The 24029-nt window shown below is 45.8% G+C and overlaps 2 protein-coding genes across 5 annotated transcripts in view; one reads left to right on the top strand and one right to left on the bottom strand.

Moving 5' to 3' along the window:
* TBC1D23 (TBC1 domain family member 23) overlaps positions 1-12364 on the bottom strand; it is a 48365-nt gene extending 36001 nt beyond the window's left edge. For 2 of the 4 annotated variants that reach the window (XM_075914153.1, XM_075914230.1), the window contains exons 1-3: positions 11686-11842; positions 2076-2187; positions 1728-1833 (exon numbers count right to left, since the gene is read on the bottom strand). In XM_075914153.1, the coding sequence (XP_075770268.1) occupies positions 1728-1833; positions 2076-2187; positions 11686-11837 (370 nt within the window). In that variant the 5' untranslated portion in view covers positions 11838-11842. Of the gene's footprint in view, positions 1-1727; positions 1834-2075; positions 2188-4774; positions 4780-9046; positions 9791-11685 lie in introns of those variants that run through there. The other 2 variants (XM_075914320.1, XM_075914263.1) reach the window with 2 other exon arrangements.
* Positions 12365-16681: 4317 nt separating this feature from the next.
* The window catches only part of CMSS1 (cms1 ribosomal small subunit homolog), a 352914-nt gene continuing 345566 nt past the window's right edge, over positions 16682-24029 (top strand). The window contains exon 1 of the mRNA XM_075915302.1: positions 16682-17012. Coding sequence (XP_075771417.1) covers positions 16937-17012 — 76 coding nt within the window. The 5' untranslated portion in view covers positions 16682-16936. The remainder of the gene's footprint in view (positions 17013-24029) is intronic.

Raw genomic sequence — 24029 nt, 5'->3', positions numbered from 1 at the left:
GACAAACACAGTTTGAATCTCTTAACAGCAAGTCTGTCTGGTGAACCACAAGAGGAAACCTGATCTGACAACCCAGGATAGGACTCTCACTGAGAAACATTACTGGTCACCAGCAGTCTGGAAGGAGTGAAAGAGGAGTACATAACTGGAGTGGAAGAAAGAATATAGGTTAATGAGTGAGCCAGCTGTCTATTTAACCAGATTACATTCAGAATAGCCAGCCTATAAATGCAAATACCAAGTTAAGTAACAGAGCTTGGGATGGATACAGACCTTGGAATAAGGAAGCATAAAGGCTGGAGGCTTGACTAGCCTGTGTCACTGCCTTCCTAAAGCTCAAGGTGATGGGAGGTGTACACAAAAAGCTCAGCTGGCAGCATTGGAAAAAGGATGTAACTGGCAGACTAACAGTTTTATTCAGGGTGGATTAATTTAAAACACTAATTTTAATCACAACTCAAAATCCTTGATTTACATTTACTTATTTAAACTTGCAATTTAATCATGTTTTTCAACTATACTTTTTAGATATTTTCTTGAAGAGAGGTTCATTCTCACAAGAGCATGGACCTCCCTGGTTGGACACCCTTGGGACCCAAGTGGTCCAAAACAAGAGAGTTTGCCAGCCTACAAAAGTTCAGGCTTCTGGGTTCTCCAGGGCTTTCCTCCAGGCCCCCAGCCCACCTAGCATGGTGCCCTGGGCCTACCTACCAGGCACAGCCGCTCCTGGCTGGCTGGCTCTGCTCTTGGCCGCTGGCCTTACCAGGTTGCCTGCCACCAAATCGGCTCTCTGCTCCCAGCCTGCAACCTCTATAGCTGGGACTCTCTGGTCCTGCAAAATCCGTCTTCCTGCTTGACAACATTGATTATCTATACAAGGCTATGTGCAGCTCACAGAAACACAGCCAGCCTCCCACTTTTCCATGCCCTCAGCCACAAGCCACAGTCACTTACCCCTTTCTCATCTTTCAGTTCTAGTAAACTTAGCAGTCTTTTCTAACTACAGTTGACAAAAAGTTCTAGACAAAAGAGTAATTTAAATTCAAAGGAAGTCACCATGCTCTAAGATACACAAATGAGTTCATTGTTTTACATTTCTTTTACAAATATCCCCAAAATACATGCAACTGTGTTACAGAAGTATTACACACTGTGGTAGTTGGTACCCCATCTGAATATCCAATGGTGCAAGAATGAGGTAAGCCAGGACAAGTAGTGCAGTGGGAGACTGTTTCTCCCTCAAAAGCTGTAGAAAGTAGTATTGATAGTTAAGTGGATGGGCATACTGAACTTGAGAGTCAGCTCTGAAACAACATTTTATCATGATGCTAAGAAGTACTGTGTTGCTCTTTGGCACGAGCTGTCAATTCACGTCAAAGTTCAAAACACAAAGGGCACTACATAAAAATTATCAAATGCAACAGACCAATCTTTTTGCTAAGTGGTAATTTGCAGTTTGAACAGTCTCAGTCCCTTTTTTCCACTGGATTGTGTTTGGATTATGCAGCCCATCACATAACAGATAATACCTGGCACTTCCTTCATATCTTCCATTCAAATATGAAGTTCTGCTTGCACATCAAAGATATCCAATTATTCTTTTGTGCTAAGCTTTTACCTTCCATATCCAAAACACCCATCATAATTTAAATAATAGGGAAGGCAATTATGCTAACTACATGACTGGAAGAGAGCAGGCATTATAGAAATGTAATTAGCAAACTTACCAATCAGATCTTGGCAATCCTTGTGAATTATGCTCTGTTCCGGAAGATCTAAACAACCATCCCAGGATGCCAGATTGTCCCCTTTTCCTACAACATTCAGTGCAATCTGAAAATAAACAGTTCTTCAAAGCATTACTGCTTTACCTATGCCATCTCTTCAGATTAAGCTCAAAGGAGAATAAACATTTCAAAACTGAATTAATATACACATGTCAGAATTCTGCATGGCACACATGCACTCACAAAGAGGGGATAATCCTTCTATAATTATTCATGATACTGAAATCATCAGTTTCAAAGTAAAAAAAAAAAGTCTACAAGTATTATACTACTTAGAGAGATAGTTACCTTCCAGACTTTGGCCCTCAAATCAGCTGGTAATGGTCTTCCTTGAATTATGTTTCTTACTGTTTCAAGATCACAACCTCCTTCTTCTAAAGCTTCTTCAAGGTCTTTTTCCCTACATAAAATATTTTGTAACACATTTAAAAGTACTTTAAACAGAAAAATGTTTTGATTATTCAATATTGTCTTGTATGTACATTCCTGTTGTATCCGCTAAAGATTCTTGCAAGCTAGAGTATGCCATCAACTTAAAAGAACATTTAAAATAAGCGTCCTGATTGGCTGTTCATAAAAACTCAGATTACATAAACCAAATATTGTAAAACCTGATTTATCTTTCATAACGTGTGCCATCTGTACCAGGCAACTTACTTGAAACTATGGTAAAGAATAACATTATCAGACACATAGATGAACATAATTTGTTGGGGAAAAGTAAATATGGTTTCTATAAAGGGAAATAATGCCTTACTAGAGTTCTTTGAGAGGTCAAGAAACATGTGGACAAGGGGGATCCAGTGGATATCCTGTACTTAGATTTTCAGAAAGCCTTTGACAAGGTCCCTCACCAAAGGTTCTTAAGTCAAATTAATTATCATGGGATAAGAGGGAAGGTCCTCTCATGGATTGATAACTGGTTAAAAGACAGGAAACAAAGGGCAGGAATAAATGGTCAGTTTTCAGAGTGGAGAGAAGTAACTAGTGGGGTCTAAGGATGTTAAGGACTAGTCAACTACCCAATAAGCAAATGCTTATCTGATAGTCAGTTGACTAGTCGATTCCCCACCCCCACGCTGCCTCTATCAAGTAGAGGCAGCAAAAGGGGGAGGGGAGAAGAAGGGGTACTTCAAAGTGGCAGCATCGCACAACTGAGCTGGAGATCAGCTGTGCAACACTGCTGCTTTAAAACCCCATGGCGGTATTTCAAAGGGGTAGCCACCACACAGCGGATACCCAGCTCAGCTGTGCGGCACTGTCCCTTTAAAACACCAAAGTGCCATGGAACCCAGGGTCAGCTGGGACTCCCCAGCTGACCCTGGCTTCTGGGGAAATGCCACGCAGAACCCCAACTGGCCCTGGACTCCATGGTGCTGCCTCATTGAAATGCTGAGGTAGCGTTTCAAAGGGGCAGCTGCTGCACACCTGAGCCGGGGATCAGCAGTGCTGCCCCTATGTACACTGCTGGGAATGGGTGACAGGAAAGGGATTGGTTGATGATTCCCTGTTCTGTTCACTCTGGGGCATTTAACATTAGCTACCGTCAGAATACAGGATTCTGGGATAGATGGACCTTTGGTCTGACCCAGTATGACTGTTCTTATGTTTGCTTGACTTCTCATTCCACACAGTTTAAATACTGAAAATGAATTACAGGCAGTCCCCGAGTTACGCGGATCCGACTTATGTCGGATCCTCAGTTATGAATGGGGTTTGCTGCCTGTCTCCCTGGTCTGCTGAGATGGGGAGCAAAGCCTCTGAGGACACCGGCAGCGGGACAGCCGCGGCGCGTCTGGGCTGTCCGCATGCTCTGCGGCTTTGCTCCCCGTCTCCCTGGTCTGCTGGAGACCAGCAGACCAGGGAGACGGGGAGCAAAGCCGGGGAGCAGGCGGGCAGCGGACAGCCCAGACGTGCTGCAGATGTCCCGCTGCCGGCGTCCTCAGAGGCTTTGCTCCCTGTCTCCCTGGTCTGCTGGGGGGGGAGAGGGCGCGCAGCTAGTATGCCCCTCCCCCCCCCCAGCAGACCAGGCTTTTCTCCGGATGCCTGTGGTAGAGCAGCTGGGGCGCTGCCGGTTGATCCTGCAGCGCCGCTCTGGGTGCTACTGGACCAACCCGGCAGCACCCCAGCTGCTCTGCCCCAGGCATCCTGATTCAGCCGCTGCTGGTCAGTTTCAGCAGCGGCTGAATCAGGACGCCTGGGGCAGAGCAGCTGGGGTGCTGGTGGGTTGGTCCAGTAGTGCCGAGGAGCGGCGCTACTGGAGCAACCCAGCAGCACCCCAGCTGTTCTGCCCCAGGCGTCCCCAAGTCAGCCGCTGCTGAAACTGACCAGCACTGACTACAGGAAGCCCGAGGCAGAGTTGCTCTGCCCCGGGGCTTCCTGGAATCAGCCGCTGATCAGTTTCAGCAGCAGCTGACTTAGGGACGCCTGGGGTTCTTAAGTTGAATCTGTATGTAAGTCGGAACTGGCGTCCAGATTCAGCCTGTTGAAACTGATCAGAGGCTGATTCCAGGAAGCCCGAGGCAGAGCAACTCTGCCTCGGGCTTCCTGTAGTCAGCCGCTGGTCAGTTTCAGCAGCGGCTCAATCTGGACGCCAGTTCCGACTTACATACAGATTCAACTTAAGAACACACCTCCAGTCCCTATCTTGTACATAACCCGGGGACTGCCTGTATCTCATTTTATTTTTCTCATGAAGTGGCATATTGCTACAAAACTGGTCTAACATTAGAGAAGAATGTTTAAACCTAATGAGCTACACAATTTTTATTGATAAATTAGTGATTCTAAGGAAGCATTTTTTACAAACAGATTCAAATGTAAATTTGAGACCTAGATTAGGTGGCAGTCTCTCATAAAATACATCAGCTTACCTAAATACTGGAAAATATTTTCCAGTGGTTTATCAATAATTAGCTCTTAACTCCGTATTTCCTTTTTTTCCCCCAGACATATTCATGTCATGAGATATTAGCCAGTTAACTAACCTAGTCTTCAGTTTTATCTGGCACAATTAATGCGACATGTAAAAGAAAACAACTCCCCTCCCAACAAGTAAATGTATAGAAAAGATATCAAAAAGCTTTTAACACTATTACTGCAGTCTAACAGAATACCCAAGAAGTTCTAGCTGTAAGTATTTTTAACGCCTCATCAAACCCAGATCTGATCTCACTGGTAAGAGGCACTGTACATGTACAGAGATTTTACAATCTGAAACTCTGGACAGCCACAGACCTGCTCTTACACATTACTCTGTAATTAAAAGTTATTAGTTTCATAAGCAGCTGCCTACCGATGCCACATCATGTTCTAGTTATGTTTTTGAAATAGATTACGCAGGGCAAGGCGAGTGAGGCACTTGCCTCAGGTGCATAGCTGAGGGGGCGCAGAAAAGACAACTACTACACTGTGCTCATGCCTCATGAGCACCCCCGCCAAGAACGGTCTTGCCTCAGACGCCAAATTAGCTAGTTACGACTCTGAGGTTACAGGTACATATCTGTTGGAGAGGAACCCGCCCCCTTTCCCAAAACTGTTATGCGTGTTTACGTTAGAGCAGTTGCCAATTTTAGTTGAGAAACAACAAAGCTGTCTTCATAGGTGTGCAATAAAGATGCCTGTCTTCGAAGTATGGTTTTGTGAAGAGGGAGAAGAGCATGGAATATGGTTCTCAACCGGGAGTCTAATGAAACAGCAGTAGGCTGCAAAGTTTAACATTTTATCCATTGTAGCATAATGCTTCCTACTATAACCTTAATAAATAATCATGATGTCATTCATTAACAAAATTCAGTTCTATCTTTTCATTCCCATCTATAAGAAAGACACGAGGAAAGCAAGCTGCTCACTTGAATAACCTCCCAAAGAGAAAAAAAAAGTCTGAGGGAAAGCCATGTTAGTCTGTAACTTTAAAAATGACTAGTCCTGTGGAGATAATTGAGCTCAGGCCTCCCACGGACAGGGGCTACTGCCATGAAGCAGACTCTGCCCGTGGTGAACCAGGGCCCGCCTTGGGCAGAAGCTACTTCATGGCAGCCTCCCCTGAGCCCTGCCCTGCGCTGCTGCCTCTGCCAGATCCAGCAGCAGGGCAGGGGAAGGAAGGACAAGCGGCACCACGGAGCCGGTGCTAGGGGGAACTGGCTTTTTATTCCATCTATTACTTGATTAATCAAAATTCAACCTCCCTATTAGGGATGTTAGGCAGCCGGTAATATACTAGTCAACTAACCACATAAATTCTTGGCAGTTAGTCGTCTATTTTATAGTTCCTGTGGGTGGAAGCAGCAGCCAGTGCACTCCAGCTTCACTCCCAGGCAGCCTCCTGTCACTACGCGCTGCACCTCAGACAGCAGTGTGAGGTGCTAGGTGGGAGCCAGTCCACGAGGGGAGAAAGTTTAAAAACCAGTTGCGCTCATGGACCGGCTGCCAGCCGGCCCACACTTCTACCTCCAATACAAAGGCAGCAGCAGCCCCTGCCTGCGGGGGGGTCCGAGCTTCTCGCAGACAGAGGCTGCTGGGAGGGCAAAGGGTGCAAGGGAGGCTTCCGCGAAGCAGCCTCTGTCTGCGGTGGCCTGGACTGGCCACAGACAGAGGCTGCTCTGGCAGCAGCCCGTCTGCGGAGGGTTCTGAACCTGCCCTTGCCCCCCTGCACCCGACAGGGGCTACTGCCTCAAAGGAATCTCTACCCATGTTGAACCAGGGCCTGCTGTAGGCAGAGGCTGCTTTATGGCAGCCTCCACTGCCACATCATGCTGCTTCTCCCATGGGAGAAGAGGGGGGGCGGGGCAGATGGCACTGCAGAGTTGGTGCTGGGGACAAGCGGCTTTTAAGCTGGCTCTCCCCCAGCACCAGCTCCTGTCCCCCCTGCCTTGCTGCCTCTATCAGAGGCAGCAAGTTTGGGGGGAGCAACTAGTTGAGGGACTAGTTGCTTACATCCCTAGTCAGAAGTCCAGTTTGAAAGGCAAAAACGACAGGGTCAAACTCCATTTGATAAACACCAGACATTGCAGATAGCACTGCCCAGTAAATATTATCAGCTCTATGTTCTACATTATTTTAGTGCTTGCAATGTAGGCATAAAACCCAACGAAGCAAAATAAATGTGCATTCCTCAGCACATAGGACAAACATGGTTGACTGGTGCCCACATAGTTGGTCAAAAATATGCAAACCTATCTCTTCACATGGCCCTAGGAAGTTTCCAGCTGTGGGGTAGGGACACAGTCCTGCCTCCCGTCCCAACTTCATCTGCTGACAGCTGAATCCAAAGAAGTCATAGAGGTCCAGTAAAGTCTCAGAATCCATGACTGCTAGGGATGTTAAAATGCATTTATTTATGTAAATGTGTATCTGCAGAAATTTTCAGTCGATGCATGTATTGCTTTAAAGCTGGCTCCTCACAAGCACTGGCTCCTGTTTCCCTACCCCTGATGCCTCTGTATCAGAGGCAGGGGGGTAGGGAGAGGGGAGTCAGCTCGGCAAGAGCTGATACACATAGGGAACTGGCTTGAAAGCCAGCTTCCTGTGTATACTGGCTCCCGCTCTCTCAGAGGCAGCAGCATGAGGGGAAGGAACAGGCAGCTCTGTGGGAGCTGGCTTTTAAGCTGCCTGCCCCCAAGCACCAGCTTTGCATCCCCCCTCATACTGCTGCCTCTGTGGGAGGCAAAGGGAGGCACAGGCAGCTTCATGGAACTGGCTTCCCGCACATACCAGTTCCCGCCTGCCTCCCTCACTGCACACTACTGCCTGCATGCGGGGATGAAGAGGAGGAGAAGTGGCTCCTCCCAGGCACCAACTCGGCCTGCCACACCATGCTGCTGTCTCTGTGGGAGGCAGCATGGGGGTGGGGGATGGCTGGTGGTTCCGCAGGAGCCAGCTCCCCACAGAACCCTAACCTGCCCCTACTTTGCTGCCTCTGTAAGAGGGTGGAATGTGGGATTTGTTAGGATTACCCATTACGACCAGGCTTATTGGTTAATTGTGTAAACGACTACACACTAACATCCCTAATGACTGCCGTGACCTCCATAACTAAATAGTCGCTTTATACATGAATAATTACATATGCAGAACTTTCCTGCTCACCTGTGCTACTTTGGATGGATTTGGGAAGCACAATTATTGAATGATGCTTTTTACAAGATACTAAAGGCATTACTTTGCATTTCTTCCCCAGAACTTCGCCAATTAGAAAAAACAATGAAAGCAAAGTTATACCTTTAACCTCTAAAAACCACCAGAAACCAGCTTGAAATAACTACAGGCAATCCCCGGGTTACGTGGATCCGACTTACGTCGGATCCCTACTTAAGAACGGGGTGAGGGAACCCCAAACTAGCTGCGCCCCCTCCTCCACGGCGAGAAAAGCCGCTCCACATCTCCCTAGTCTGCTGGGGGGGGGGGAGGGGAAGGCGCAGCTAGTCGGCTTTTCTCGCCGACGCCTGGGGTAGAGCAGCTCCACGTCATCTTCATATTGGTGCACAAAACAAAATGCATGTGGCAGGAGTGGGGCAAAGGGATTCTGAATGTGGAAAGAGGCTCAGTCCTAGGGTAGTGGGCTGGGGTACATGGATCTGATTGCAGGAAAGTTTCAACTACAGGCAGTCCCCAGGTTACATACAAGATAAGAACAAACCTACAGTCCCTAAGTTGAAATTGTATGTAAGTCGGAAACTGACCAGCAGTGGCTGAATCCGACACGCCTGGGGCAGAGCAGCTGGGGTGCTGCTGGGTTGGTCCCGCAGCGCCGCTCCTCGGCACTACTGGACCAACCTGGCAGCACCCCAGCTGCTCTGCCCCAGGTGTTCCCAGGTCAGCCGCTGCTGAAACTGACGAGCGGCAGACTACAGGAAGCCAGAGGCAGAGCTGCTCTGCCCCGGGCTTCCTGGAATCAGCCGCTGATCAGTTTCAACAGCAGCTGAATCTGGACGCCTGGGACAGAGCAGCTGGAGCGCTGCCGGGTAGGTCCCCGCAGCGCCGCTCCTGTAGTTGAAACTCTCTCACAAGTTTCTCCTGCAATCAGATCCACGTACCCCAGCCCACTACCGTAGGACTGAGCCTCTTTTCACATTCAGAATCCCTTTGCCCCACTCCTGCCACATAAATTTTATTTTGTGCACCAATATGAAGATGACGTGTCTCACATCTCTTCCACATTGATACACACAAAATTCATTCCACTCAGGGTTGAGAAAAATTAGAGGGAACACTGATTACAACTGAACATTATGATTCATCATGGTATAAAGACAGGACACCCATAGTAAAGACTTCATATTTTTGCAGTGATTCTGTATGGAACCAGCATAGCTCATGAAGAACTCCCTGTTTAATTTTTTAATAAAAGTTTTAGCAATGTTTTTAGATCTTCAAGGTTGCATGTGCTCTCACTAATTCTTACTGGAACTGCCAGAAGTGGAGATTCTTCCACATGATTTAGATTTCATCTGAAAAATTATGCTTCAGTGTTTCAAGACCCAACAGGTTTACACGTGAGTGCTTTAGTGTATGATAATATATTCATATGGCTAGACCTTTATTTAGAAATGACAACAATTAACATTTTATATGGTGTTTTATCTGTACAACGGACCCATATATCTTAATGGACACTGTACTTTGCATTCTTCTGGTTACAGAAAAATTAATAGTCAGTTTACAAGTGCAAGTGAACAAAACTAGATGAATGATTTAAACCCTTGGGAGCCATACATGCAGGTCATAGGGCCATAGTACAAAATGAGAGCTATTTATGGCAAGATATGTGTTTACATTACAAGTAGCATAGCTGCAGTAGCACAGCAACTTCCTACAGCAATAACTGGGTTTTTTCTGTTGGTGTAATAAATCCACCCCCATGGGAGGTGGGGGTAGGAGATTCCATTGACCTACCTGCATCTATAGTCTGACCTAACTACATTATTTACATTTTAGTCATAGACCTTACTTGACACCAACATTCACATCAACTCCAGTTCCTTTATATTAGGACCAGATTGACCAATAGAAAGTATACCTAGTACTAAGTGTAGATGATACATGCACACTAACAGTAAGACAAGTGGATCAATACAGATGACAATCACAAACAGTGGGGCAAGAGCACAGGCGACTGCCCTAAGGGAACCAAAGGAAGGTTGTAGGTATGTATGTGGAAGGGACTAAGAGCAAGGAGACAGCAGAGAACAGAGAAAGGTCATATAAAGGCAAGGGATACTAGAAGAGGAATAAAAAGGAAGGGAGATAGTGCTGCAAGTGCTTAACTTTATTGTCCAAAACCACAATTACATTTATTTTCAATTGACCATAAGAAGTCACATAACTATTCCAAATGCCATTTTTGTTGCCTATGGGGCACACAAAGACCAAAAACTGCATCACAGTGGTCACTGAAGATTGCTTCTGAAGGCATGTAAGGGCTATCTCTCTCTCTCACTCTGAGCTTCTCTAGCAGCATGACACTTTCTGGAGGTACAAGGTAAAGACCAAGTCTAAGAAGGATAGCCTTGTTAGTCTGCATCTGCAAAAACAGCGAGGACTCCTGTGGCACCTTAAAGACTAAGGCTACATCTACACTGCAGGCTTTTTGCTCAAGAACAATTGTTCTTGCACAAAACCTTGTGGAGCGCCTACACTGCACGTGCGTTCTTGCGCAAGTAAATTTACAGTAAGGCTTCAGAACTGAGGGCTTCTTGCGCAAGAGTTATTCCTCTCCCCACAAGGAATAAGTCCTCTTGCACAAGAAGGCAGTGTGGATGGCCATCAGAACTTTCTTGCACAAGAGAGCATCCACACTGCCATGCCATGGATGCTCTTGTGCAAAACAATTCTTGCGCAAGAAGCATGCAGTGTAGACATTGCCTAAAAGATTTATTTGGGCAATGAGTTAAACTCACTTTGTCAGATGCATTTGTGTGGAAATTACAAGAGACAGAGATAATATACAGATATATATACAGGTTGAACCTTACCAGTCCAGCACCCTCGGGACCTCACTAGTGCTGAACCTAGGGAAGTTAATATTGCCTAGCAGCACTGCCAAAACGTCCACTGTTTACTGAGCTTTTAGAAGACATTTAGGGGTGAATTAGAGCTAAACAACAGAACAGAATACAGAGCCTCAGGATTGGTGGCTATAAACTTTATGGGACCACAGGAAATGTGGCCACACCCATGAAAAGTGTGCATCTGGCTAACTAAAATCGTGCCAGATCACAGATGTTGCCAGACCAGAGAGTGCTGGACTACAGCAATTCAACCTGTATGTATATTTCGGTATTTACATCTCCCCATCAGTGCTAGAAAATGAGCCCCATCCACCCTGAATGAAATGGCCTGGTACCACTGGCCCTCCACTTGACAAGTAACCCCCTTTGAGATAGATAATTGTGTGTACATATAAATCCCCGCCTCTAGTCATTTCCACTCCAATGCAGCTGACCAAGTGGTTTTAACCCACCACAGCTGACCAAGTGGTTTTTACCCGTCTGTCCAAACGAAGCTGTTAATCTCTAAGGCGCCACCGGACTTCGCCTTGTTTTTGAAAGGAAAGGCCGGGAGATGTGAGCCGGGGCTGAGGCGGCAGAGAACGCCGCGGGCGGGGAGGGGTTCGGTCCAGTTGCCCCCGCGCTAGCCAGGCGCAGGACACGGAACCAGCGCCGAGGGGTTCACCGGGGGCGACGCCAGCCCCGCTGCTGCTGCCTCCCCTGGGGGCGCGGAGGGAGCCGGGCTCGCGGGGGACGCTGCTGCTGGCAGAGGCGCGAGCCCCTCCCCCGGCCCGGCTCCCCCCCGTCCTCCGCGCACCCAGCCAGGACCGGTCCGGAAGCGGCGGGGTTTCCCTCTCCGCAGGGGCAGGGGCTCGCTCCCGGGCAGGGGGGGGGGTCGGGCTCTCACTCACCAGCTACCCGGCTGCGCCTCTTCCCCTTCCGCCATAGCTGTTGACGTGCCCTGGCTTGGCCGTAAACCGCGGTTTATTTTCGACAACCGGGGAAGACATCCGCCTCCCCCGGCACTGTCGTAACGTCCAGGCTTGGCCGTAAAGCGCGGCATCGGCGGTCGGTGACGTGGGGCTCTCGGAAGGCGAAGGGGCCGCTGCGGTTGCGATGGGGGTTTCAGACACGCCCCCTTGGAACGCGGCGCCGGGGACGCGGCTTGGCTCGGCTCGCGCCGCAGGCGGGCAGTGTTTGCTGGAGCCCCTCGCTGGGCGCTGCCCGTTTCATGGCTGGGTCCGGCCAGCGCCTCGCACGCGGCGGGTCTGCTCCGGGGCCTCTCGGTGCAACCACCGCTAATACACAGGATGCAATAGGAAGCGTTTCCCCCCATCTCACCCCCTGGCCCGGCGTGGGACCCATTGCCCAGGCTGCGGGGGGAGTGGGGGCATTGGTGGGGAGCTCAGCTGCACTGAAGAGCAGGGGACCACGCGAGAGCGGTGACAGGGGGTCGGTAGAGGCGAGTAGGGCATGCACCGCTGAGCAGTAGCCGCTAGTACCGGCAGATGTGAACGCGCTGCTTCTCCCCCGCCTCCAGCAGCGCTGCCACGGCAGCACTTTGAGCCCCAGGCTCTTTACAGCGCCTCCAGAGCCCCCAGCCCTGCCCCTTCCGCCCCTCGCCAGGCCCCCATACTGGTATGATTTTTAAATTACTTTTACCCCTGCCGGGTGATGACCTTGTTTTCTTCGAAAAGGCAATATGTTACTCTAAACCCAATTACTGTCCAAATGTATTTTCCTATTGTCATGTGAATGAGGGAGGAGTTGATCCACAAGAACACTCTGCTAAATGATCCACATTATGGAAAGATTTTGAGTCCCTGAGCAAAGTTGTCAAGAGGCATCACAGCAGATGGGAGCAGCAAAGTCAACACCAGCTTGCAGTTATTTTATGTGCATAGCAGATATCAGCAACTCGGCTACAACTAATAATTTGGCACAAAAACTCCCTGAGAACAACAGGTGTGTCAGTCTGATGTGAAAGTGTAGAGTAAAACCAGAGTAGCTGAATGGTATTACTTTGTTTTACTTAAGCCCAAAACAGTTTACAAAAGAGCACCAGCAGAAATTCGCCCCCCTCCCCCCCCCCCCCATGTCACAGAAAAACTTCAAGCCCAGGGAAACAAGCAGCAAAAGCTGGAGAAGTAACATGTGGCTGCTAACTATAGGGTCCCTGGATTGCATCCACTATTCCATTTTTTCTACCACGTGTGGAATACATTTTGTTATATGCACTGAGGTATGTGTGCATGTGCAGTACCAGTAAAAACGCATGTTGCCAGCTGCTGCTAGCTGTGAGTGTGCTGCTAAATCAGCTGAGTATCATTTGAACCTCTCCTTTGTGGTGGTCCAAGTGCACAGTTTCCAGGGAACAGTGGTTAGGCCCCAGTACAGTGGGTGGGCCTGGGTCTCTCCCCTACTTGCCACTTAGAGGAATGGCTTCAGGACATACTGCAGTGTACCACTGAGATGAGTGGCTAGACTTGAGAATGCAGTTTGCCCCAGGGTCAAGTGGCTGGATCTGAAGATGGTTGGTCCCCCATCAGAGGTGGAAAAACTGAATAGAGGACAGTTGAAGGACTGTTCCTAGAACTGGACACTGTGGTCCAGGGAGTGATGTGGGTCAAAATTGGAGACAGCACTGATGGCAGATGTGATACCATTAGCTGAAGGTGACCTGGAGGGGTTAAGAGCTAATTCTCAAAAGGACCAGCAGGAGGTGGTGGTGATGAGTCACACGCCATTACAGTACTCTTTTATAAAAATCTGTGCTATTTATTTCTTTTTTACTGCTTAGGACTTTACATTTCAGTAGTAGGATGAAATAGCCACTTGTACTCTGTATCCCTTAATATTTAGTCTATCCAGGTTACCTGTTCTTATGCTTTGCTTCTGTCATCTGGTTATTTAATTATTATGAATACCACTGATCACACGGAAAGATATTTGGTTTTGTTAGTTCAGTTCATTGCCTTGATATACAAGAAGTGGGGACTGTTCCAGACCGAAGGGGAAGAAGTATGGTAAAAGCCACAAAGCCAAGAGTGTCAAAGTAGCAGTAAAGCAGGAGAACTTAAAAAAATGGTAGCAGACATGTAAGTGGGATGAAGAATATGTGGTTCCTCAAAGGTGAAGACTGAGAGCTTGGATATGATATGATTACAGGCAAGAAGTAAATTACAGGAGTCAGAGGCCTATGGTGGTCATCGAAAGAGCAGAATGGCAGGGGAAAAAAATAAAAAACATGAAAAATAACAGATGTAATTAACAGTTCCAAAGACATTCCCCTCTAAAAGATTTAAGACAGTGTGTCAATTTAGGAAGACATAATTTCCCAGAAAAGTTTGCTTAAATGGTTGTAATGGACTTTTTTATATTTACTTCTATTGAGTGTTAGCTCTGTCAAATCACTCTGTCTATAGTCATTTTTACAGAACTATAATACGGCTGTGTCTACATTGGCACCCTTTTCCGGAAAAGTGATGCTAATGAGACACTTCAGAATTGCAAATGCAGCGGGGGATTTAACTATCCCCCACGGCATTTGCATTTACATGGCTGCCGCTTTTTTCCGGCTCGGGGTTTTGCCGGAGAAGAGCGCCAGTCTAGACGGGATCTTGCGGAAAATAAACCCTTTTCCGAAAGATCCCTTATTCCTACTTGAAAGCATTGGAAGTAGGAATAAGGGATCTTCCGGAAAAGGGTTTATTTGCTGCAAGATCCAGTCTAGACTGGCGCTTTTCTCTGGCAAAACCCTGAGCTGGAAAAAAGCAGCAGCCATGTTCATGCAAATGCTGCGGGGGATAGTTAAATCCCCCGCGGCATTTGCAATTCCGAAGTGTCTCATTAGCATCCCTTTTTCGGAAAAGGGTGCCAAATGTAGACACAGCCCACATGTATAACAAGCTACTTTTATTATAATACTTGCCCTCTATAATGACTAATGAATCATTAAGCCTAAATGTAGCTCCCTGTAGCCTTCAAACATGCAGTCTCTTCTTTTCCCAAAAAAGCATTGACTGCATTAGATTAAGTTCTGTGGAACAATAGTGCCATCCAATGATCAGTTAAATTACTACACATTAGTGCTGTTGGGAATAAACTCCAGTCATCTGAAGAAGTAGGCTGTGCCTTGGAAAGCTCATGATACCATACATGTTTTGTTAATCTATAAAGTGCTACCAGACCATTTGTTGTTTTTTAAGTTTACACATGTATATTCTTTGACACTAAGAACAGCCATGGAATATAGCAGGGGTGGGGAGCCTAAGGACCAGATGTGACCCCTGGGTTGCCTGGATCCAGTCCCCAAGGTTTGGGGCTCCCCAGCATTGTGGAGCTCACACTGGTACTCCAGCCCGCCTGCAGCACACAAAATCTACTAGCCTGGGCCTCCCTAAGCTCTGGCGTACAAGGAGAATGTGGGGAGTGTCTTTCTCCTTCTCAGTCAGGGGATACCCCAGTGAGAGGTGATTTTTTTTTTTTTGTGCTTCTCACTTGTGTACAGTCCCGGACTGATTTTCCTATGGGCCAGTGACACCTGACCAAAAAGGGTTCCCCACCACTGGAGTATAGCTTTAAGCTATACATCTGCTATGAATCTGACATACGTGGCTTCTTTTTACAGCATTTTTGTTGCAAAGGACATTAAAGCATATCAGATGCGAACAATAGACTATAAATATATTTAACATTTTAGGCTCTGCTTATAAACCTTGTGCTTCACTCAGACTAGGTTCACAATTTTCTTTGAATTCTTGGAAAATCCAGAAAACACTTCATTTATGCTTAGCTTCAAGAAATTGAGTAGTGAGTCCCATTGATATCAACAAGACTACTCGAGTTAGTCAAGTTAAGTCAGTACATAAGTGTTCTAGGACCAGGCCTTTTTATTCTCATTAAATGTGTTCTCAATATTTTATTGCCTTAAAGTAGAATTGTTAAATCTTAATACTGCTCCCAGTTTCATATTCCTAGCTATGGGCTGCTTTGAATTGATTCCAGAGATTGTATATACATAGCAAGATTATACTGTGCTATACAGGTCCAAGGCAATTTGAAGATTTACACTCAATGACCAAATAGTATTACATTATCACGAGAAGACTGTTTCAAAGCAATTGCTACTTGAATTTTTGTAGCCAGTTATATTTCTAAGGAACCTAAATAAACTTTATTTAGTTTGATTGTGCCATTCAAATACCCTTGACTTCAGTATAATTGCTGTTGGGAATAAAATTACAAAAAATGCTGTAAGAGCGTGCAGCATCCATGTTGTAGGTGAAGGGGGAAATGTTACAGAGTGCTATATATTTTCAGCAAAATACAGGACTATGTAGCACTTTAAAGACTAACAAGATGGTTTATTAGATGATGAGCTTTCCTGGGCCAGACCTTTAAAGTGCTACATAGTCCTGTATTTTGCTTCAGCCTCACCAGACTAACACAGCTACATTTCTATCACTATATATTTTCACATATTTATAACATCTTCTTGGAACAGGCTATGGAGCACCAAAGACATAGATCGCCCAGGGCCAAACAAGACATGAAATCGGACATAAACACCTTCAATGATTAAGTTCTATCTGCAGCTTTCTCCCCGTGTCAATCTTTCATTAAGTTGATCCCTGCACTTGAAAACTAAGCAGCGATTTTTTTCTTGCTATTTACTAATAAAATAGTTACATATTTATGAAGCAAGGATCGGAAAAATTACATAAACACCCGCACACGTGCGAGCCACATGCACACTAAAGACACATCCCCACTACATGTGATGACAATTGTGCCCTTAACTTCTTCTCTCCCGTTTTATTTCCAAATGCTGGTCCGAAGCGTTCTCCTTACTCCTTCGTTACTAGATTTCAATGGGTGTCAAAATGTCCCCAGTTTTCTCACCTAACGAGGCGGGGGCCTTCTCTTCTGTCTCAGTCTGCACCCACACCCCGTGTGCGGGCAGCCTGGGCCCATCCCCGGCTGCTGCTTCTGTGCTTGACTCGCGCGCTTCGCAGCGAACCCGCCCTGGGGTCCTAAAGCGGAGCGGGCGGGGGCGTGTCTCCGGCGGCAGCGTCAGCAGCCGGCCGCGGCGTCCTGCAGCTGGTCCTCGGTTCCTCCCGGTGTAGGGCAGCGGCGTGGCCTGCGGAGCGGTGGGACAACATGGGGGACGCGCTGGAGGAGCCCTGGTGGGAGCCTCAGCCCGGAACACACAGTAGCAGCGACAGTCACAGCCCAGGTACCCGCTCGCCACGTGGGGAGTTTGCTCCTCCCTATGCTGGGCTCCCAGCAGCTCCTTCGCTGGCTGCACCTCGCGTGGTTTCCTTCCTGCTTTCCACCTTCCCTTCCTCACTTGGTTCTCTCTCCCACTCGATCCCGGGCCTCCTTCCCTCTCTCCACGCCCTTGCTCCTTCCCTCCCTGCCACCCGCCTCGCTCCCTCCCTCGTTGGGTGCGAGTATTTCAAGTTTGCTTGTAAACCAAATGCCCAATAATGTTCACGCCTCTTCCCCAGCAGGAGTTCTAAACAGACCACGTCAAAGAGAAATAGTCTCTGAAACAGACGATTTATAGGTAAATTAAGATAACTAAGAGGAACTGGATGCTTTTGAGTTTAGAACTTACCTTGCCCCTGGCTGTACTGAGCATACGCTTTATAAGCTTTGCTTGATTTGATCACTTCTGGTCTTCAATGTATTGGAAGGGCTGATACTTAGGAAATGGGGCATTTGTAAAATCTTTGGAGGTAAACACGTGCAGCAGTTGGTGGGTTTGATCACCAGTTATCCCCACTGTCATGTGCCTCAGAATAGGAACTGAATACTAGCTCTCCCTCCACCACGTTTTTTCAGCTGATGCTCTACCACTGCTTTGCCCTGTAAGAATTAATACTTAACTGTTATAATGCATGTTTCATCAGTAGCTCTCTCAAAGCACTTGACAGAGGATAGCTAAAGATATTGGGCTGCTGCCAAGCTGATACAGTTAACATTGTAGTTGTTTTTTTGTTTTTATTTTTTGAATAGTAGGATATTTTGGGTAGGATTTGTTAGCCAAATAAACTGTTAGCTGCCCTCAATTAAAATGAGGCCTGTATAAATATGCCTATGTTGCATAGTAAAACTGTGTCTGCAAAACAAGTGGGCTTCAACCTGTGTCTTAGTGGGACTCAGACCAGTGCCTTTCAGCAGGTTTGGAGACCTTTGAGTCCTGTTTCTAGCATGAATCAGAAGGACTTGTGTATGAACAGAATAGAGTTTGGTCTTAAACTTGAGTCTGAGCCTTGTTTTACTATGCAGTGTTGATGACCCTTATGTGTCTAGTTATGGTATAAATAAATATAATTAGTTAAAATATAATTAACCTTCAGTTTATGCCACAAACTCTAATTGTGTTGCAACTGGTTTACATGACAGCTGATTATATTGTATTTGTAGAGGGAACATTAGGGATTCATAGACAGGGATTGGAGATTGAGAGAATATTAAGAAAAATCCCGTGGTATGATATTGTTATGGTTGGATGGAGTGCTTTTGTTTTTGTAAGACATCTTGTAATTGAAATTTTCAGAATGGAATTATTGTAAAGTTTTAGATTTTTTCCAATGGTTTATTTTTAAACTTTGAGAGTGTATCTGTGGTTCGAGACACCAGAGAAATATTTCACAAAGTCCTCTAGGGACTTCACTTTTACTATCTATTTTATGTGGAAGGTGCTTGATATTATGGTAATGTGCGGAAATATAAAACCCTAAAATAAATTAAAAATAGAATACATTTATGTTGCAGGCCTGGCCCATGTTTGGACCCACACACAGAGTTCATGTGTGTTAAATTCCCCTAGGCCTGAGTAGGCTCACTCTTTAGCCTTTAGGCTCACTGCCAGGGCATATACTCTCTGGTGCCCTTTTCACAAGTGGGACTGGGCAGTCTAACTCCCTTCATGCCAGAACCAGTGTTCTCTCTAATTTTTTCCATCCATTTGTGGATTTTTTTTTTTGTCAGTAGAAACATATAACTTAGCTGGGGAGCACTCTGCTAATCAGCTGGGCAGCATTTGACTCTCTCCTGAGCAGCTGCATAAGTGCACAGCTTACAGGGAGTACTTCCCGGGAGAACCAGTGCTGCACTCCCCTATTGGTTAGGGACATCTTTTTTCAGAGCTCCACGCTAGAATGCATCCTGGCTACGGGGTTAGTTGCACTGCTCTCCCTTCTAGTGGTCTCTCTGACTGTACCCCACAGGTATCAGGCTTTGGCCTTTCATCTCTGCTGGGAGGATAGTTCCATAACTTGCCCTCTCATAGACCTTAGGACATGGGTTACAACCCCTTGGTAACTAACCATGACTCAGTCAGTAGGTCCAACTGCAGATGGACCCTACCAGGGTTTCCAGTTGGGAACCAGTGACAACAGTTGATGCAAAAAATGACTTTAAACAGCCTCTTCAAAACAAGCGTATTGTTAATTCATTTCATAAAGGCACTATGCATTTAGAGTGAAGTTCAACAACAGTAAAAGGGCAGCATGCAAAGGTGTTGTTGGTACCTTTGTAAGTTTCCTCCAGCCCAGTTAACTTTATCTCTTCCAGTGAGTATCAGCACGTCTTGCTTATGGCATCTGTATGTCTTAATCAAACTACCAGCCTTTTCACTGACACATCCTGGCCAGCCTCTCTCCAATTACCCTCTAATTTACCTTCCTTTTCTAGGGTCTTTTAAGTTTATTGCTTCCTTTGATCCCAGACCTGGGTAGGGTGCCCCATTTTAACCTGAATGGAACCAGCCATTGATATCTTACCTCCTTTGAAGCTGGGTACGTTAGAGGCTGTCTTTTGTGTCATTGTTTTACCTTTTCTAGGTTCCTTAACAGCCCCCCCCCCCTTTTTTTTGTAGCCTCTTTTGATTCAACAATGTGCATGCAGGAAGATAATTCCAAACTCAAGAGGGGAAAAGAGTCACATATTTATAAAAGATAATACAGACATTTTCTCAGTTTGTCACAATGAATACTCTGGTTTACAGTTTGATAGTTGAAAAGTTTGCATTGGGATTTCTAAACTAGTCACTCTTTATTTTAGACAGTATAAGAGACATACATATCATTGTAAAAAAAAATCTCTATGCCATTACCTGCCTAAGTTTACTCATCACTCTTGAGCATTCTTTGGGATTTCATCATTGACCTTTCAAGGTACCAAAACCCTTCTCCTGGACTAATCTCTTCTCTCCTGCATATATATTTCTCTCTCGCTCTTTTTTTGTTTTGTTTTGTTTTCTTGTCTTGACTGTGAGAGAAAGAGCAGGTCCTTTTAGTCCTTTTATAATGTCAAGTCCCTTTTCCTTGTGAACCTCCTGGTCAACCTCAAGGTATGTCTTCCTCCATCTCCATTGTGGTCTGATGCTTGGTCACCACCCTTCTGGAATCCAGACATACTGTTTTATTGCAGCTTTGGTCCTACTCTTTGGCATAACTATTGATCATCTAGAGTAAGAGCAGGACCTGTTCCAGGAGTGGGCAATAATTTTAAATGGGGACTACCCCAGAAGGGGCAGGGCCAGGACACTTCTGTGCTCCCCTGCCCACAGACCCTGATTAGCCTACGGGAGAGGGAGCACGTACAGTCTTTTCCCCTGCTTTCCCACCTATAGAGAACTGTCAGCTGTTCTGAATAGGTGGTGGTTCCCTCTAGGCACTCACATCACTTGCAGGGCAGGAGGAGATTTCATGTGCTCCTCCTATCCCCAGATCAATCAGGGCCTGAGGGTGGAGGGGAAGCACGCAAAGTCGCTCATTCTCTGCCCCTGCCCTGCAAGGGGTGCGCAGTGCTTAGAGTGGACCCGTTCACCCCTTGCAGAGGGGGCAGGGAGTGAGAGACTTTATGCACTCCCCCCGGCTCTGATTAACCTGGAGGCGGGGGAGTGGCAGGGCATCCACGGGCTGGATCCATCCGCTTGGTGGGCTGGATCCAGCCCGCGGGGGCTCCTTTGCCCACTTCTGACCTATTCAGTTGGTAGTGGTTCTTAAAGACCACGTTGTTAGAGTCAAATGCTCAAGGGCCTCTTCCCTTCTTAACATAAGACATGTGATGCACGAATGCATGCATTGGACAGTCAAACAGCCCTAAATATACACAGAGTTCATAATGCCAAACTGGAATTCATAAACTGTACATAGATAAATCCTCAAAATGGTCTTATAAAAACGATGGGCCATAAATCTTACTGGAATATGTCATAAAATATTTTCTGATAGGAGTGAGGTGTGGTATAAACTGGAGTCAATTGGGTGATGTTTGATAAATTGCCAATGTTGGGCCAATGCGTGGATAGTTATATTCTGAAGTATTGGTGCAGGGCCATGTACTTGTAATGGATTGCATAACTCAGTGCTCTCCTCCTGTTATTTTTCAATTGTGTTGTATCTCTCAGTTATAAAATGTATAGTAACATTCAAGTTGTCTTGTAGTCAGCCCTCCATGATTTACTGAATACTATTACACGGTCAGATTTGGTAAGGTAAAGTGAGGTGGACTCTTGCAGTTTTTTGTGTGGGTGTAAACATGGTAGAGTAGACTTCTGATAATCCAGCACCTTTTGGGTATAGGTGATGCCAGATTATCAGATTTGCCGGAGAATCAGGAGGTCCAGTACAGCTGCACAGCTTAACAGCTGGCCAGGACACAATCTCCCTCCCTCTTTCCTCCCCTTTCCTCTTCGCATCTCAATGTTTGTTACCAACATGTCTAATTTCAGACCTGGTGTGAACCATGTCAAATTTTGGGGATAATTTAGTCTCCAAGTCTACTCGGAAGAATGATGCTGTTTGGAGGCAGTGTTTCTCAAACTGTGCTCCGTGGAGCCCCTTAGGCTCCGCGAGACATCTCCAGGGGCTCTGCGAGGTTGACAAACTGGAAACATCGATACGTTCAACACGTACAATCAGTGGACCGCTGGGGTGCTGCATAAATTTTTACGCATGTAAAGGGCTCCGGAGCCCAAAAAGTTTGAGAACCACTGACTTAGACTGTCTTTGTTTCAGCTTCCCAGTCTGCAAAATGGAGTTACTGATATTTATCCACTTTGTAAAGTGCTTTAGGATTTTTGAATGAAAAGCTCTACATAAGTGAAATATATTTATTTGTGTTCCTTGGCCTGTCTTTTGAACGTGCCAGCTAATGGTGTTGTCTGATGTCAATATTAAAGCACTGGTTAGCTTTCTGCTAGTAACTGTGCAGCCATCATCAACCAGTTTCATGCATTCCATTAGTCAGTTGCCAGGTGGGAATAGCATTTGGCCACTGTCAGCAGATGGTGGATTTGAACCAGCAAGTTTGAGGTGACAAGCTCTGAACCCCAGTTCCCTAGGCTACCTAGTTCCCTAGAATTTTTACACTTGTGATGTTGAGTTTTATGTTGGAAGCAAGCAGCAAAAATGAAACACAAAATGCTCTGAAATGCAATATGGTGAATTTGCAGGCTTGTGAAAAGGGCTGTGAGCACTAACCACAGTTCAGCTTTTTAGGTTGTGCAAGTCCTGTTGGGTCTGGCCTAATCAATTTCACTTAATCAGAGCCCAACAATGTTAAGTGGTAACAACTTGCAGTGAGCAAATTGGCATGTTGTATATAGTTGCATTATCTATCTTAGTTCCATTTATGTTGAGTTTGTCATCAATTATCCTGAAGATAGGACCTTGACATAAAATTTTTAAACCTGCCAAGTATAAACACATAAATATAAATATTACTCGGTTTATCTAGAACAGGCATGGGCAATAAGGGGCCCCTGGACCAGATGCTGTTTTCTAGGGTTAGCCTCTTGTGGGCCACCTGATGCTTTATTTACCTGAGCATGTGCAGGTACAGCTGCTTGAAGTTCCTGTTGACTGTGGTTCACTGTTCCCGGCCATTGGGACCTGCAGGAAACAGTGACCCAGCCCATGCCATTCCGCACAGCTCTCATTGTCTGGAAATGGTGAACCACGGCCAATGGGACCTGTGAGCCACCTTACCTGTGAACACACAGGTAAATAAAGCATAACCCTGGTGAAGCATAACCCTGGTGAATTGCCTCTGTCCTATCAGCCTCTTATTGCCAACCCCAATCTAGAACACACAGGCTACATCTACATTGCACTCTCTTGAGCAAGAACATATGCAAATGAGGCGTGGCGATGAATATCGCCACGCCTCATTTGCATACTTAATGAGCCACCATTTTGTGCAAGAAGGAGCAGTCTACACGACTTCTTCTTGCGCAAAAACCCCCTCTTGAGCAAGATCCATTCTGATGCTTATTTTCAGGCAGAACGGCTCTTGCACAAGAGGGGGGTTTTGTGCAAGAAAGAGCCATGTAGATGGCTCTTTTTTGCACAAAAGCCCCTTGCACAAAAATGGCGGCTCGTTAAGTATGCAAATGAGGCATGGCGATAGTCATCGCTGCACCTCATTTGCATATGTTCTTGCTCAACAGAGTGCAATGTAGACGTAGCCACACAGTAACAATCTGTTACGATAATTACTGAAGCAAAGTTCACTCTAGCAAATTGAATTTAAAGCACTAAGTTTGACGCAAGTGACCAGTAAATTAAGAAGCTGTCACAGAATTTTCCATTATTTTAATCCATTTATTTACAATGTGAGATGCATACATTTAAAATATTCTGCCAATTTTGGGATTAAAAAAATAAAATACTATTTTCTTGTCAAACTTTATTTGTTCAGTATTTTGAAAAGTGTTTTTCCTAAAGCAGTAGGTGTTTATCAGAATAATATTTAGGCTTCACAATTAGAAAAACAGCATACTTTTTTGACAGGACAATTCAGACCAATTTGAGTGCACAAAATATATACTAACCAATGGATTAAGCTTCTTTTGCTAATCAATACATTTTCTGTCAACCTACCCCGGGGTGTGTTCCTTATCTTAGCAACATTTAAAATTAGGAGAAACAATCATGAAAAGCAAAGTGTGTGAAACAGATTTTCAAATTCACCCAATGGAGATGAAAACAAAACATAATATCCTAGCATGTGAATGGGAGTAAGTAATCCTTTGTGTATTGTTTTGCAATACCATTAGAATGTTTTATGTCAACTCCTCTTTCATATTTATATCATCACAACTATTGTAGAATAAAGAAAAATTAATACTTTGCTAATAGTTCTCACTTTCTGGTGATGTGGATGTATATGCTATTTGTGTGTGATTAATTATTAAATGATTTTTAAGCTTAGAAGGGACCGTTATGATCATTTA

The sequence above is a fragment of the Pelodiscus sinensis genome, chromosome 1, assembly GCF_049634645.1.
Source record: "Pelodiscus sinensis isolate JC-2024 chromosome 1, ASM4963464v1, whole genome shotgun sequence".
Classification (NCBI taxonomy): Eukaryota; Metazoa; Chordata; order Testudines; family Trionychidae; genus Pelodiscus; species Pelodiscus sinensis.
This window is presented reverse-complemented; position numbering and strand designations above follow the sequence as displayed.